The sequence below is a fragment of the Musca autumnalis genome, unplaced genomic scaffold (genome assembly GCF_047663935.1).
Source record: "Musca autumnalis isolate F117 unplaced genomic scaffold, ASM4766393v1 scaffold_2, whole genome shotgun sequence".
Classification (NCBI taxonomy): domain Eukaryota; kingdom Metazoa; phylum Arthropoda; class Insecta; order Diptera; family Muscidae; genus Musca; species Musca autumnalis.
The window spans coordinates 89,821,349-89,834,433 of NW_027411755.1; the positions used below are offsets into that span (position 1 = coordinate 89,821,349).

At 32.9% G+C, this 13,085-nt stretch overlaps 3 protein-coding genes across 5 annotated transcripts in view; 2 read left to right on the forward strand and 1 right to left on the reverse strand.

Moving 5' to 3' along the window:
- Targ3 (Terminal ADP-ribose protein glycohydrolase 3) overlaps nucleotides 1-3,774 on the forward strand; it is a 27,532-nt gene extending 23,758 nt beyond the window's left edge. The window contains exons 3-4 of the mRNA XM_073968243.1: nucleotides 2,655-2,829; nucleotides 2,894-3,774. Coding sequence (XP_073824344.1) covers nucleotides 2,655-2,829; nucleotides 2,894-3,052 — 334 coding nt within the window. The 3' untranslated portion in view covers nucleotides 3,053-3,774. The remainder of the gene's footprint in view (nucleotides 1-2,654; nucleotides 2,830-2,893) is intronic.
- On the reverse strand, nucleotides 2,823-7,768 carry Targ1 (Terminal ADP-ribose protein glycohydrolase 1). 3 transcript variants are annotated; one of them, XM_073968241.1, is made up of 3 exons: nucleotides 7,628-7,768; nucleotides 3,287-3,609; nucleotides 2,823-3,231 (listed from the first exon to the last, which is right to left on the reverse strand). In XM_073968241.1, the coding sequence occupies exons 1-3, from the start codon at nucleotides 7,722-7,724 to the stop codon at nucleotides 3,085-3,087; spliced, it is 567 nt and encodes a 188-aa protein (XP_073824342.1). In that variant the 5' UTR covers nucleotides 7,725-7,768; the 3' UTR covers nucleotides 2,823-3,084. The 3 variants fall into 3 exon arrangements, with proteins under 3 accessions (XP_073824342.1, XP_073824341.1, XP_073824343.1); XM_073968240.1 differs by having other exon boundaries at nucleotides 3,287-3,648; nucleotides 7,628-7,766; XM_073968242.1 differs by lacking the exon at nucleotides 7,628-7,768 and adding an exon at nucleotides 7,192-7,237 and having other exon boundaries at nucleotides 3,287-3,648.
- Nucleotides 7,769-7,935: 167 nt separating this feature from the next.
- Nucleotides 7,936-13,085, forward strand: part of LOC141394228 (uncharacterized oxidoreductase YjmC) — a 34,402-nt gene continuing 29,252 nt past the window's right edge. The window contains exon 1 of the mRNA XM_073968235.1: nucleotides 7,936-8,076. Coding sequence (XP_073824336.1) covers nucleotides 7,938-8,076 — 139 coding nt within the window. The 5' untranslated portion in view covers nucleotides 7,936-7,937. The remainder of the gene's footprint in view (nucleotides 8,077-13,085) is intronic.

The following is a 13,085-nucleotide window of genomic DNA, read 5'->3' on the forward strand; positions in this document are numbered from 1 at the left end:
GTTTGTCTTTGTGTTGGATCGAAAATCCCAATGGTTTGGCTGTTATATGCCAAAATATCCAAAAAACGACAATAAAAAACTTAAAGTCAAAATCGGGAGGCTCGATTTTCATCGTAGACATATGGTCCAGTAGACTTTTTTGCTCAGTTCAACCCCAGAAATCAGAAACGCGAAGGGCCCATTAAGGTTTTCAAATCGCCCCGGCCTAGTACACACATTTTTCTACTTTATATATGTATATAGATACCAAGGGAAAAATTCATTTTGCTTTGTATGTAGCATAGAAACGTTAAACGCATGTTTCTCGAAATAATATTTTTGAGGTCGGTGCAGCGTTGCCGACAGTTTTTGGTCGGAAATCGTCAAAAAAATCGTCAAATCGTCAACAAAATTTGGAAAATCGTCAAAAAATCGTCATCATGATCCAAAACTAGGTTTGGTTACCTTTAATGCGATTTTTTAGCCAATAGGTTTGTCAATGAGACTGACAACATATAATATACAACCCACAGCAATAAATATAACCCAATCTCACTTAAAGGATTGTCCATAGTTGGACAGAACAAAAAAAAAAAAAAATTTCTTGAATTGTTTTCAAAAAACTACCAATTTAAAGTTCGTTCATCAAGAAAGAAAGAGCACATCTTATACTACTTTTGGTATTTTTGTTGTTGAAAAAGATTGCAAAGTCTTGTGGTAAATGGCTATCTGCGAAACCATTTTCTGTAAAAGCGTTTTGCGATGCCAACGATGACTGGAAAACGGATGGGTCGATTATCGTACATGTTCGTAAGCATTTTAAAAACCTATTAATCTTACCTTAAGGCGAAACAGAATTTTAAACAAACTTTTTTATAAAAAAAATTTAACTGCAAAATAGTCAAAATTTCGATTTTAACGAAAAAAATGTATTAATTTTTTTCCGTCAAAAAATCTGGCAAAATTTTTTTTAAAAACTGTCTCGCTTAAGTGCAAGCCTTTTATTTTGTTTTTTCAAAATAGTCTGGCTTAATCCCATTGTTGTTGTTTTAATATTTTAAAACAACTATTTTATTAGTGGAAAAGATTTGGCATTGTTCGCCAAGGGGTAAGGCAGGGAATACTATAGTTTCGATCCACGCCACTGGATCTCATCAGTTCCCTTGTTTCTTGTTTGTGGATATTCTCCACCGAAGTTATTTTTCAATAACTTCTTCAACAAGAAACTTTTTATACCCAAACATCAATCGTCAGCTCGAAGTATAAAGGTAAGCGAAGAAAAAAGTTCAATGAGAAGTTTTTCCAACCAAATTTTGGTGTGTGCATTCGTCTAAATTCGACGACACATACAAGTGGAAGAGGTTTGAATTGTTTTCGCAGACACTTTCGTCGGAGTTGTATGAGGTTGCCAAGGAAAAACTTCTCATTTAACTTTTTTCTTCGCTTACCTTTATACTTCGAGCTGACGATTGATGTTTGGGTATAAAAAGTTTCTTGTTGAAGAAGTTATTGAAAAATAACTTCGGTGGAGAATATCCACAAACAAGAAACAAGGGAACTGATGAGATCCAGTGGCGTGGATCGAAACTATAGTATTCCCTGCCTTACCCCTTGGCGAACAATGCCAAATCTTTTCCACTAATAAAATAGTTGTTTTAAAATATTAAAACAACAACAATGGGATTAAGCCAGACTATTTTGAAAAAACAAAATTGCAAACGCTATCCCAATAAAAAAACGCCACAATGCTTCAGCCTTTTATTTATTTAATAAGCTCACCTAACCATGTGAAGATCGGTTAATTCGGTTTCGAGCTGAAGTCTCTATGCTAAATTTCAAGAACTTGTTCCCTTCTTGAATTTTTTTGCTGCACTTTTGTCACTTTTTTTTTTTGAAAGTGACAAGTAGATGTATCCCCCTAGGTACCGCTATAACGCATCTTTCAGAAGATGATAGTTTTCCCCGTGGTTTTCTAGTTTGCAGTAATGCAGCAAGGTAAAGCTGGATACACATTGCCAGTTTTGAATGACAGATTAGCTCAAACATCGCTTGCTTGACAGTGTGACCGTCCATGTTTGTCGGTACACGTACATTTGGTTGATGGGCAGTCGAAAATCGACAAAAACTCTCATTAAAGAGGACATGGGTCAAAAGAATTATATCTCCAAACATTTTCAAGGAAGATTTTCATTCATTAAAAATCCTACATGAAAATGTTCAGCTGATGTAAATCCAAGATGAGGCAAAAACTATGAAAATACCTCTATTCCAGATATGTGCCTAAATAAAGCCAATCCGTCTCGAAATTGTTTAAAAACATTAAAATAGCTCATGAAACCGAGTTTGGAATATTGCTTTCCTTAAAGACTTCCGTGAAATTCTGGTCAAAATATAGTTATCATGTTTTATTTTATGCAATTCGGGATTACGTGAAAAATCGTCATTTTGGACCATAAAATCGTCAAATCGTCATTTTTCCATTTTAGGCCAAAAAATCGTCAAAATGACGATAAATCGTCAAATTCGGCAACACTGGGTCGGTGTCCATTTTAGCTCGAAAACTGCTGTACCGATCTTTATATATTTTTGTGGGCTTACTAAGTACATAAAAATCTTGCCTTTAAGCGATGATATTTTTACTTTATTAATATTTGAATAATTTCGTTTCTTTAAAGGAATAAATTTGGGAATATTTCATCATTGCAAAAACAAAATATTAAACCAGGAGGTGTTGCTGTTTTACCTCATAATTCCAGATATATTTACAATTTAGTAACTAAGGAAAGCAGCTGGGGAAAACCGACATACCAATCACTGCACAGCTCATTAGTGTCTATGAGAAATCACATGGCAAGTTGCAAACAATTTTTTTTATTAAAGTTTTATAATCTCTATAAGCAAATACATTTCGCAGATCGAAAATAATGTGACTAATTTGGCAATGCCAAGGATCGGCTGTGGACTGGATGGGTTGGTGTGGCACAAGGTAAAAGATTTAATTGAGGAAGTGTTTGCAAAGGATGCCGTAAACATTGTCATCTACAATTATTCACCGACATCAAACTCTGGATAAATTTGTACATACGTATTATTAAGACTTATTTTCTACTTTGGTACAAAATTGTAAACAACAATTTCTAAGTTTTCATTACAAAAAACTGCACTCAATTCACTAGTTACTTTATTCCATTCCAGGCCATCAATGCCACATCCTATACGTGGTATGGCTAATTTTTGAACATTGTTGGATTTCTGTAACATATAAAACATTAGTCAATAAATAATATCTTAATATATGTATGTTTACCATGTGTTCGCGCATTGCTTCCAGTGAACTTCTCAAACTGTTATAAGTTGGTTTGTCCCAACTTTGGTCTTTAGTCACCAAGTAATATATAAACCGCTGATTATCTTTAAGAACGGCAACACTACCAGTTTGTGCACCTTGGGAGAGCAGTTCGTCGACTTTTCCAAAAATTTGTTTGAATTTAACAGCGATTCCCGCGCCCATTCCGAAGTCAGCTGCCACACAGTGTGCTAAGGAGTGTGTATCTGGTGCACTGAAGAGATCTCCATCCACTTCTGTGATCTTAAAGTTTGACATATTTCGAGTGTTGCAACGAAAATGAGCTAAAGATTGAATTGAAATTTGTGCTAAATAAAAGTAAACTAAAACATTTGCTATTAATAAAATCGCGTGAATTATTGTTACCATTATGAATACTGGATTTGTATATATTTGATTTTTACTATGATTATAATAAACAACGTACGTACGTATATTATACTTCAAAAGTTTTCTTTTATTATTTATTATTATTTATTCATTTCAAAGCCAAGCCAAATGGCCATATGTGGTCATTACATGAGTGAAAGTGCATATTTTTCTTAAAAGAATTCAAGATTTTTAAAAGGGCATCATTATACGACTAGGATACATTCTATTTTGCATCGACCACGTACATACATATATAAAAGTGAGCCAAGAAGCATTTGGGATTTTTTTTTGAACTGTAAAAGCTGCATATAAAGTAAAATAGACATTCCTTACCAAAATATTTAGGTTTAGAATTCTTTATAAAAAAATTCATATACATTTACACTCTCTCTGAGGAATGTTTCAAATAGATGCAGTGGAACTAGATCAATTTTGTTTTGCTGGGTATCTACATATGTATGGGAATTTCTGAGTGATATCGAACACTTATTCAAGATTAGGTTTTTGATTTCCTTTATTTTTGCTGTGGTGATGCTGCTCATCAGCAAAACATTTTAATAAATTTTGAGAATTTTTTTACTAACGGTTCCAGAGATATCGCGCCTTGAAAAAGTCAAATTCTGTAAAAACTATGTGCAAAGAAATACTCATAACTTCTTTAATTTTGGTCCAAATAGAAAAAATCTTTTTTTTACTAAAATTTTAAGACCTATCTTAAGACCTAACTTTTCCATCGTTGTACAGTCGCTAATGTGTGCAATATTGGGGATTTCCCGTTTTTTACGTCTCCTTCGGGTCATATGACATTGATAGCTAGTGTAAACTATCTCTCTAATAGGTTAGTATGTATGTCGGTCTGTAATGAGTTTTTTGCTGGGAATATCTTAAATATTCGTAAAAATCACCCATGTTATTTTTACGATTTTTAATGTATAGACACATATTCCATAATAATTTTGGAAATAATTTCACAAAAGACTAGAAAAATCTTTTCATTTTCTTATACAAGTAGTATTGATGCTTGTGTTGGATGTAATAAATTAAAGAAGATTTTGTGCGCCTATGTTAAATTTTTTGTTACCCACGGAGAGTACATTTACATAACATTGGAGACCATATCTTGCTATTCAAATATAATCAGGAAGATTTTTAGTGACAAATAATTACTTTAATCATGGTGATTTTTCACGGTATATTTTTAGGTGAATCATCAACGATTTTACATTGCGTTTTGCGAAATTTAGGAGAAATGTTACCCCTTGCAACATACAAAAATGCCGTATTATAAGCTACACATACAGCACTGAACTACTAGAGAACGTCTTCATATATCCTATATCTAGGCATTAAAATCTATATAAATAAAAATCAAATGTTCATTGGTAATGGCATCAGTTGAGAACGGCTGGGCCGATTTGGATAATTCTTTTTTTGAAATGTTCGTCATAACCCAACATAGGTTTTTATGCAAAGAAAATTTCTTCACGTCCAATTTTTTCAATTTTTCTTCTTCCTGAAATTGTCAGGGAAGGTACAGGGATGACCCGAAATTTGCAAAAATTACACATGTATCGGTTTAAACATTTACGGATTAATCTACAATCTAGGTACATAATTCTTTGGGGCCTAAAGACCCGAGCACGCCTGTTTTTTTAAATATGTTATATCTTGAAAAGTGATGACCACGCCCAACACATTATTTTTCCAAAACTACTACACATTATTTTTCCAAAACTACTGAACATAATCTATATATATAAAAATGGTGTAAAAAATGTATAGTAATTCATAAAATGAGAACGGCTAGGCCGATTTCTGTAAAGGTCTTTACGGAAGAAAATTTTGGAAAATCTCTCTGGAAAATTGGAAAAATCGAAAATTGAGTATTTGTATGAAATTTTATTCCTTAATAGCGAGACGAAGTTCGCCGGGTCCGCTAGTATACATATATATTTGTAGACAAATTTCAGGGACCTTTTGTTTTATAATCGCTTTATTTGTTCAACTTATGTGTTCATCGGTTTGCAAATTAATTTTCCAGACAATGGTGGCTGCGCCCCTGATCAAGAAAAACGACATACATATTTACAAATTTCCTTAAATGGTGAATTTCAACGGTCCATGAAAAACTAAAAAAATATAAGTCTCAATAAGCGGAAGAATTCGACTTCTCCTCGGAATGGCAATGGACCGAAGAAGTGAGGTAGAAAATATCTATTTTTGAACTGTCAAGCATAAAGTCTATAAAAAGTTGTCATTGAAACTCATTACGCAACGCGGACCGGGGTCTGCTAGTATTTAAAAAATGGTAACATTTGAAGTTAATATAATTTTATTTTACTTTAGCCGGGGTAGCAAAGTGTCTTCTGTTTTTGTATTAAAAAGCAGTAAGGAGAGGGTTAAAGTCGGGTGGGGCCGACTACATGATACCCTACACCACCACGGTTTCAATATAATCTAGACTAAATTGCGTCACATTTCCCAATTTTTATCAGAATATCTGTCCAATTTTGGGTTTGTCCGAAAATATATGGGAGCTATATCCAAATGGACTTGAAACTGCTATGGAATATAATTTTGGCTACAAATTTGGTATTTTTCATGATTTTGCTTATGTTTGTCTGTTTAGTCATATTTCAAATCTATTGGTTTCTACATTATTATGATTTTCTACGAAATTTTTAAATTATATTCATGGAATTAGGTATTTATTAATCCATATAGGGGCATAACAATGTTCCAAGTACTGTCTATAACAATTATTTTATTTTAAGCTGTACATATAAAAGTTTAAATGTAAAATATATATAAAAATGGTGTAAAAAATGTATAGTAATTCATAAAATGAGAACGGCTAGCCGATTTCTGCAAAATTTTCTGTCAGTTATTCGCATTTTCGAGGAGAAGGTCTTTGCGGAAGAAAATTTTGGAAAATCCCTCTGGAAAAGTCGGAAAATTGGAAAAATCGAAAATTGAGTTTTTGTATGAAATTTTATTCCTTAATAGCGAGACGAAGTTCGCCGGGTCCGCTAGTGTAAAATAAAATTTAATAAAATATACATCTGCAACTCAATCCAATCTCCGTTGGAGGAAAGAAAATTGTTGTGTATCGTTTGTCTGCGTCGTATTTCAAAACCTACATACATATGTAGGTACTTTTAAGTTATATTATTTCGCTCCTTTGTGTTAATTAGTAGTCGTCATGGTCACGATTCTCCTTTTGCCCTTACAATGAAAAGGATTCAAGTCAATTGCATCATAAATTTACGCCCAGATGCACAATAAAGATAATAACCATTACATAAAAGGGCTACATTGATTTAACAAAACCAGTGGGACACTTCCATTCATCCAATATACACAATTTAAACCAGAGTCTAATCTTAGTTAAGATAGTTAATTTATTGTTTTTTCTTCAAAGGTTCGAACACAAAACCGACATAACAGGTAGGAAATCTATTGACAATCTACCAATTGTGTTGTCTCACAAATACCTGGTCCGTAAATGACGGTGTTCGCTGGCATTTGTTGTTAGAAAAGCTATGAAACTGAATGCGCAGGCCCCATTCTCAATAATAAAAACGTCAATAAAAACTAAAAGAATTGACAAAACATAGAGAGCAACAAATACTCCAATGAGAAAATGTGCGAATATAATTCCAAACGAATGTTAGGTGGAGTGAGGAATATTTCCATCTCTCGTAGCGTAGGTTTATTTTAACACAACACATAGTATCAGCTGGTCTATGCATTAGTTCATGGCAGTTCATTTGGAATAGCTAGCCAGTAACAACACACATCGGGCTAGTTGGCATTTAAAAAACTGTTACATTTTTTGTGTTATCGCCTTCTGAGTGTACTCAGCGCATGCATTAGTTTTCTATCTACCAAGTGTGTCCAAAGTTATAACTTTAAATTTAGCATTCTTACGTAAATTGCTCACTGTTAAAGATTCCTTATTCTGCAGTAAAACCGTAACTCTTGCCGTTGTGTTTGAAAATCTCAAAATATTTCGCACACTCAACATTTACAAAATTTATTTATTTATCAACTCCAAAGTATTTAAAAAAGAAGAACGCCTTCTCCATATATTCGGGCCGAATACAAATATATGTACGTTTTATTCGAGTGCAAGTGCAAAAATAGAGGTGATTTCGGTCCGGGAAAACAGCTGATGTCGGTATCTGGCCACACGAAGAGAAAAAATTAGCAAGGAATTATATTCACCACTACAAAAGGGATGGCATCTACAAAAATATTCCGTGGTGTCCAACCTAAATTAATTTTAAGGCGCTTCGAAAATCCAAAACGTTTTTATGCCGCTGTATGCTGTATTCATGCGAAATTTTACCCTAAGGCACAACAAATTAACAAATATGGTAAGTTTACAGTCGTATTGACAAAAGATAACATACAAATTTGGGATTTAGGTATGATTTGTCAAACATTCCGAACTAGGAGATAAAGTAATTCAAATGCCTTGCAAAAATAGGCTGATTTATAAAACTTTTTTAGTATAAGTTCGTTGTATAAGTTGCGTTTCCGAAAGCAAATTTGAAAATAAAAATTTCCATTTCCGCATTGAAATTCATACCTTTTTACAATTAAATTAAAAGCTGAAGGTTCAAAACACTGACATGAACGGATTTGACAAAAATTTCTGTTGTTTCAGTTACTATAATTGTATGATTTTCTCATATGGCAACGCTACTACAGTTGAGTTGCTATCCATAATCTACCCTTAAACCTCGCTTTGCGTTACAAAAATAATAGATTTTATATCGATTTGCATTATATTCGATTTGCGATATGATTCGATTTGCGTTATATAAAAATGAATTTGCGGCTTTGAATAACGGCAATGTCAAAAAGGCTATGGAAGATTCTTTTAATTTTTATTTATTATTGTCTTTTTAGAATGATTCTTTTAATTGTTATAAAGAGATATGTTTACCAAAATATAAATCAACCAAAAATAAGAAAATGCTATGAATCATACGCATAATGAAATTTAAGAAAAAAGATAATTTTATAAAAATTATTAGTTAATTTTTTCCTAGATGGATTGATTAATAATATAATTTATACAGTATTTTTATAAATACACGTCAAAAACAACATATACTTGAATTTCTAATTGCAAAAATTTGAAAAAAAAAATCTAGAAAATGTTTTTTTTCGCAAAAAATCTTGGCGCAAAGTGGGGTAATTAGTTTTTCTGCCCCCCTATTCAGTAATTTTTACCAGCTAGTAAAGCTGTAACAATGAGTAAGTAACATTGTTAATTTTACAACAATTTGATTTGTTTGTTTTGTAGTCGTTACAAAAACAAAAGAAATGTTAACAACTTTTTCATCGATAAAATTTACAGAATATTACTTTAAAAATGTTTTAAACAATTTACAAAGATAATTTAACTTTGTGTACTTTATATCCTTTTTAAGTGGAATATACGTACAAATGAAGGTCCATACAGTGAGCGTCAAAATAAACTTTACTCCTCTCAACCATTTTTTTATTGCATTATTACATCGGATATGGGATATTATAAAAGATAAGATATGAATGTAACTTTTTTAAGTATTTGGTAGTGAATTAAAATTCAGTAAATATTAGGTGCTTCCATATTCCATTAGGGTTATTCCCTGTTTACTCAATGGATTTGAAGCCTAGAGAGTTCAATGAACGATCCTTGATATATAGGAGTCAAATATAGCAACATTTTATTTATAAATATGGACGAAAGCTTCAGAACCCTGCCCATATATTACATACACCTTAGGTATTAGGCCCATTTCTCTACACTAATATCTTCAATATCGTGTGATTATGAGTGGAAGATATTGGTCCCATATCCCTGAACCCATAAAAGACATTTATTGTCATGGGCCCCTGAACATACAGGAGACTTCACAATACAGTCGGACCTCGATTATCCGTAATGGTCGGGACCGGAGGCATTACGGATAATCGATTTTCTCAGATAATGGAGTAACACTGTTTCTCATATATTTTTAATCAAAAATATGCTTTCTTGCAAATATTTATAAAAAAGAGCAATTATAAATTTTATGTGAAGTTTAAAAGATTGAAACTGTTTTAAAATTAATCATTTATGCACTGTTTTTATACATTGAAATGGGGTCGACTGAATTATAATGAATTTTTTTTCGCTGTTAATTGGTGTAAAATGAACAAAAATTGTGTGTTTTCCTATCCCGGATAATAAAGTTTAAGGATAAATGATTAATGAATAATCGAGGTCTGACTGTATTTGATAGGAGTCAAATATAGCAACATGTTATTCATAAATATGGACAAAAGCTTCAGAACCCTGCCCATATATTACATACACCTAAGGTATTAGGCCCATTTCTCTACACTAGGGTACTGAATATCGTGTCATTATGTGTGGAAGATATTGTTATCATATCCCTGAACCCTTAAAAGACATTTATTATCATGGGCCCCTGAACATACAGGAGACATCATAATACAGTCGGACCTCGGTTATTCGTAATGGTCGGGACCGGAGGCGTTACGAAACACAAAATTTTGTGTTTTCCTATCCCGATTAATGAAGGTTTACGGATAATTTATTCACGGATAATCGAGGTTTGACTGTATTTGGTTGTGTATACATCATTCCCACCGTTAAAATCGTCGTTCATATTTTTGTACAGTTTTGGTGTTTTTTGTGACCCAATCTGTGAAAATGGTGGGGATTATACATACTTTCCCACACAATACTACCAAACATTTCGAGAAATGCCTACGAAGTTTTTAATGATGAGATTCGATAAATGCCTTTTATTATGCGTTCAGGATATGAGAACAATATAATGAACTTATAATGACACGATATTGAAACCCCTAATGTAGAGAAATGGGGCCAATACCAAAGGTGTATATAACACTGTGAACACAAATTTTGTGGCAGAGATAATTCATTTTGAAGATGAAAGCCCTTGGTGAGTATATTAAGAATTCCAAAGGACAGATCCGAAGTTTTTGCTAGAGACCCTGTAAGGCACCGGGAATTAGCGTTATATCTTTGTTCACTGTTGTTTTAGCTTATTTTCGAGATGACATGTCTGCAGTCAAATCGAATGAGGACTATTTTCGAAGAGCACTTCGACCTTCTAACTCGCTTTCTTCAATGTCCTTTTCGTCCTTTATTTTAAGAGCCGCTATATAAGTACCTCAAGATGACGTTTTTGAGCTTCGAAATGTTCCAATGGGGAAATATCACCGGATTACATCAAACCACTCGTTGATTAATGTTTGCAGGCTCCAATAGGATGACAAGAAGTTTAAAAGTCAACATATTCCTTTATTTTGTTAAATTTCTTACGTTTGGCGAAAGTGTAAACTTTATTTTGAAGGGTCAAATTTTGGGTTATTTTGGTAATCTTCGTTTATTCCATTTATTCCCTAATGAAACATTGGAAAGACCTAATATTTTCTTGATTTTAATTTACTACTAATTACATAAAAATGTTACTTTCATATTTTATATGTATAATATCCCTATGTCGGTGAAATAATACAAATAAAAAATTGTTGAGTGGCGTAAAGTTTATTTTGACGCTCACTGTAAGTATATAATCCAATGTTGTAAACGAATTCACTCACGATCATTGGCCCGCTAACAATTGTAACGAGAAACGCTTGACTCTCCATGGGGTTATTGTATTAAAATATTTCATTAGCACATGGTTTGCAGTAACCTGTCTGCCAATCAACAAATTGTAAAGATACGAAAAGGTCGTTGCCACAAAAATGATGTTGGGGGAGTTTATTCTTAGCACATTCGTTTTATTTTATTAACATACATCGTCGGACAAAATTTTTCACGCAATGGCACACTTCATGCTCCGTCGCTAATTTACAATTTGTGAAGGAAATGTTTTCAAACTACATAAGAAAATGAAAAGTTTTCTTGCAATAATTTTTGACAAATTACAAACAGTTGTGCTGAAAATGTGAGCTTTTTGCAATAATTACTTGGTCAACTCGCTTAAGGCAAGATTGGATGTATAAATAACCCACGCAATTCAACAATAATAGCCAAAACCAATAATTACATGTAATTCAAGGTGTCAAACAAATGTTTTGAAAATATAGACGTGGACGTTCCACAATGTGTTTTCGGAATATACTTGAAAATTATGACATTTTATGAGTTTTACTGTTAATGGGCATCAACTACAAACAAATTTCAACAATATTAGCTTCACTAAGTACCAGGCCTATGGTAAACCTCTGAGTGGAGCTATTATATAGCTAATCTTGTTGACATTTGATGGTAGTTTATGCCCATTAACAATAAATCTCATAAAATGATGAGTATTGTGGAACGTCCATTACATTTTGCAAATATTTGTTTGACACCTAGACAAAAACCTGACATTTCTACCACAAATATTTGTAATTTTAAAAATTCTTATTATTATTATTATTATTATTATTATTATATTATAATTCGTTTTCTTAATTTGAAAGCATTTCCTTGACAAACTGTATTTATACACACATGTACGTATTGCTCACAAAGGTATAACGGGGGACATGACGGGGAAAAATATTTTCATTTTGAAACAAATTTTAATCCAATGAATATAAGATATGTGTACTAATAGCCGCACTTTTAAGGACTCGGTTATTTGCAATCATCGTCGTTCAAATTGAAAATTATCAGTTATAATACATTCAAGTTGATATATTTTGGATTTTTTATGTAATACGGGGAGTAATATATAACTTTTGGGCCAGGCGCCATTTGACATTTCCATTGGAAAGTTTGACATTTTTATCATAAACGTACTCAGTACGGTTTGATGTACGACCATGTGCTACGTTGTTTACAGTGACTTTAAAAATCAATTTGTCAAAAGAAAAAGAATTTACTTCTGAACATTTTCGTCCAAAAATTTTCACAACTTTCGACTTGGATTATCACGGCAAGAGTGCATCGATGTATGGCGGTGAAGCACCATCCTATAACACTGTGAAAACTGGTTTAGTGAATTCAAATGTGCCTGATAATTTTGATGCCGTGCTTGAACTGATAATTCAGGATCGTCATGTGTACCGTGCGATTGAGGCATCCTTGGGCATTTTTTACACCAGCATATGTACATTTGATATTGAATGAACACCTGTCCGTAAAACAGGTTTGTTTTTTTTTTTTGGATCCAGCGCAATTTAACAATCGCTCTAAAAAAGGATCTTGTCAATTGGTGCAAAGATTGTGCCTTAAACAAAGTTTGTAAGATCTTCACAGGTGACGAATTATGGATCTATGCGTATGAACCCGAAACAAAACAATAATCGAGACGAGTTCTCACACGTCTGATCAAACCAGCGCCTTTTTGACCGGCGAAAA

Excerpts from the sequence above, each read along its gene's own strand:
- Targ1 (XM_073968240.1), bottom strand. The coding sequence starts at position 7,724 with ATGTTGAGTGTGCGAAATATTTTGAGATTTTCAAACACAACGGCAAGA. Across the intron at positions 3,649-7,627 it reads TTTAACAGTGAGCAATTTAC|TTTACTTTTATTTAGCACAA; the intron begins GTAAGAATGCTA and ends CAAATGTTTTAG. Across the intron at positions 3,232-3,286 it reads AAGCAATGCGCGAACACATG|AAATCCAACAATGTTCAAAA; the intron begins GTAAACATACAT and ends TATATGTTACAG.